General features: G+C 31.8%; 1 protein-coding gene across 1 annotated transcript; it reads left to right on the top strand.

The window, feature by feature from the left end:
* Positions 1 to 1,917: 1,917 nt before the first annotated feature.
* On the top strand, positions 1,918 to 3,114 carry LOC110738495. The gene is made up of 5 exons (XM_021918906.1): positions 1,918 to 1,939; positions 2,005 to 2,066; positions 2,148 to 2,225; positions 2,489 to 2,599; positions 2,683 to 3,114. The coding sequence occupies exons 3-5, from the start codon at positions 2,223 to 2,225 to the stop codon at positions 3,112 to 3,114; spliced, it is 546 nt and encodes a 181-aa protein (XP_021774598.1). The 5' UTR covers positions 1,918 to 1,939; positions 2,005 to 2,066; positions 2,148 to 2,222.
* The last annotated feature ends 506 nt before the right edge of the window (positions 3,115 to 3,620 follow it).

The raw sequence follows: 3,620 nt of genomic DNA on the forward strand, positions 1-3,620 counted from the left end.
ATAAATTTATTTTTATATATTGAGTACAAGAATTATAAAGTATAAAATTGTGTGATGTCTTGTTTAATTTATTCAATTTGTCTCAATAAGTACTTAAAATTTATTAGACATTTATATTTCTAAAATTCATCAATATTTTTTTTACCGATCTTTCACTTAATCAAAGTAGCTCTACTAAATTTTGAACATTGCACAGTTTTACAACATCCAACTCATTAATCGCATATGTAAATAGTTATAATAAAATGCGAAAATTCATGCAAATAGATATAGGGTATAAAGACCACGGTAATATTTTTTCTCAAATAACTATAATAGTCGTTATTTTAAGAAATTTTCCTACAAGTTTTACTTCTTACATGGGAAGGTTTTTCCTTTGTTTTAGTCTTAGAATATTTTAATTATGCAGTTTTGACATTTTACGATATAAGGGACTTCGAGTTAGGTGATTTTTATTGATTGTGACTATTGACCATAATTTTATAAGTTATGTATACATGTATGAATTTTTAATACCTACATAGTATCATACTAGGTATTTTATATGTACTTTGAAAAGTGAAGTGGTATCATCATAGGAAGATTATTATTAAATTGTTTGATGAATTTTGTTTAATAAATTGTTTACAAGCATGATAAGAAGTGATAGTTTAATTATGGCATGATACATTTATTTAAAGTAGATTGAATCATGAATTTTTATTTTATAAATAACAAAAAAAATTAATGCGAGCTTAATTCAATTTTATAAGAAGCAAATACAATATTATTTATGAAGCATAATTAATTATTTATTGCTCGCTCATATATATGAATTGAGACAAGTAATAAATTTAATACTCTCTCATTTAATAAGTTGAGTCAGGCAAGGATTTTGTGTCGAGGGCGCTAACGTAGTTGTTTAATTACGTACATTTTGATGAAGGAAAAACTTAAAAATAATACTTATATTATACGCGAATTCTCTGTTTCTCTTAATGATTAACTAGCTTCATTTCTCATGGGGGCAATTTCGTCATTTTTCCCGTATTTACACATTATATGGACTGGAAAACTTGGTGACAGCTATACAACATGGGTTTAACAGATTATTTGAAGGAGTTAAATTCCACGTGTTACTGTAATTTGGAATTACCCTCCTTTTGTCTGAATATTGGAAAGAGAGCAGATTTAAAAAAGAACTTAGGGCTGAACTAATTTGTTGTTCGAAGTTGGACTTGCTAGTGTTGTTCTAGTTCGAGTTTCATAGCTGGTAGTTTGACGAAGATTGTGGAGTCGACGACACTGAGGAAGGTAATTCCTTTATGTAGATTTGATTTGATTGTGGTATTTATTGAAATTAGGAATTGTTCGATTTTCATTTCCTTCGTTATGAAATTGAATTAAAAATCAAATTAATTGTAGAGAAATTGAATTGAAATCTATATGAATTGCGCATAAATTGCATTCAAATCGAAATGAATTGCAGAGAAATTATTGGCTAAAATTGAGTTCAAATCAAAATGAACTGAGCTGCTCTTCGAGATAAATTGCGAAGAAAATGAGTTAAATTTTTTTTTAGCTTGTATGAAATCCTCGTTCATTGTTCCTCAACTTCGAAATGAACTGTTTGTTTCCTTCTAATTACCCACAATATTATATTGGTGCTGTTGTTGTGGGATCGATTCATCTGGAGAAATCCTCATTTGCGCTTGTGTAGTATAAGTATTTAATCATACAATTGGATTCAATCTTGTACAGGATCCTATAAATGTCTTCTGAAGTTAAGTGTAAGCGCTAAAGAACAATTTGTGAGAAAAATGAGGTGAGCACCCTGTGTCATGTTAGCTTATTAGTGGTATAATTTAGATTGGAGAAGTATATTCTAGGTGCATTTGCTCGAACTGTGTAGGTTGGCTCAGTTAAGGAGGAGGGATATACATTGAAGAAAAGGGTATTAGTAAGTCAATTAAATTTATTTTCTATTATTGTCTGTGGTGTTGTTAAGATATTGTTGTTCCATAGGATTGCAGGAAGCATCGAAAGCCAAGGAAAAAACAATAACCTTGTACCCGACAATTTTTAAGGTAGTAATTAATGCTTTTGTGAAATGAATATTTTGCAGTGCTAATCCGAACAAAGTATTGCTAATGTTGTTGATTTTTTAGGATGATAGTTTAACTTACGGTGGATGTGTCAAAGCTAGATCAGAGGTTGTGAAGGAACATTCAAAGGGGAGTAGGATGGTAAGATTTTTAATGTTTTAGTGTTGCAATGTGTTGTTTTCTCGGACCTAGTGTATTTATCATTACTTTAATTTAATGTTGCCGGATTGAATCATTTGGTTGGATTTGTGGGAAATTTGATGATAGGAGAAAACGTTGGGTGTATGTGATGGGATTTGGTGGTCTATTACATCTTTCATATGATATGCAATTACCGAGGCAGTTGGCACACAACTTTTATATTTAAAATGTCTGCAGATTTTTTACCTAGACTGTTTGGCTAGGGATCCTGTCGATTGGGATCATTCCCCAGACTGAAGATATGGAATATGCAGCAGATTCGAAATACATCGAAGTTGGACAAATTAGTGACCGGGGACTATGGGAGGTTAGAAGTAAGGTCAATGAACTTGTATTTGGTTATAATTTTTCCCTAGACCGGGGTCTGATATGAGAGATTGTGACAACACTGTTGTAGGTATTGGACGCTGCCTATGGCGAACAGCACCCAAGGGAGGCACAGGACAGTGTAGCACCCGAGGGTGAGTTCGATGTAAGTGTTGTAGATGCAACCAATTGCTACTGTTGTGATTGTTGTGCTGATGCATTATGGGTAAAATATTGTTTTTATTTTGTTGCAAAGATGGTAGCAGAGCCTGCTATCTCCAAGTCCAAGGTTAGGGAAAGGAGGGGAAGGACCTTGAAGTTAATAGAAAATTGCCACAAGCAGTGTTACCATTTGAGTTTAGACTGCAGTTGTTTAGCATTAATTTATAAGAATCTTTTTAATATTAACTGTAGTATAATTTTGGAAAGAAAAACATTTATCTATATTCATGATATTCTGACAATTTATTTTCTGATGAGCATGTTTAAGTGTTATGCATTATACAACATGGAATTTGACTGAAAAGAGGCCACGACCCATTTGATTAAACATGCTATTAGCCCATAAAAAATAACAGATTGATCCAAAAGATATAAGGCCCAGGACTATTCAAATAATATGAGGCCCCAGCCCATTTGATTGGACATGCTTTCCTTATTGTTCATTATTCAATTGGATGTAACAGACTGATCCAAATTATCTTTACATATTACTATATCAGCTATTGCCTTGCACCATTTGTTTTTTTTTTTTCAACTTTTTACCATTTTACAAATTATCTTTACATATTTACGACAATGAATATAGAAATGAGGCAAACCAAATAAATAATAGTAATAAACACTCAATAATCATCAACAACGAAACTAAACCAACTGATCATTTTATTAATCAAGCAAATATAATACAGAAAAAGGTTGATATTGTTGCCCAAATCATATGGGACTGTGACACAAAAGACATCTAGCAACGCCTACTACTAAGTTGGAGACTACGAATCAAATGGCCTTCTAGATTATGACACAAAT

The sequence above is a fragment of the Chenopodium quinoa genome, unplaced genomic scaffold, assembly GCF_001683475.1.
Source record: "Chenopodium quinoa cultivar QQ74 unplaced genomic scaffold, ASM168347v1, whole genome shotgun sequence".
NCBI classification, from domain to species: Eukaryota; Viridiplantae; Streptophyta; class Magnoliopsida; order Caryophyllales; family Amaranthaceae; genus Chenopodium; species Chenopodium quinoa.

What these genes read in the sequence shown, in the direction of transcription:
- LOC110738495 (XM_021918906.1), top strand. An exon ending in GGGACTATGGGAGGTTAGAA is followed by an intron (nt 2,600 to 2,682) that starts GTAAGGTCAATG and finishes ACACTGTTGTAG; the next exon opens with GTATTGGACGCTGCCTATGG.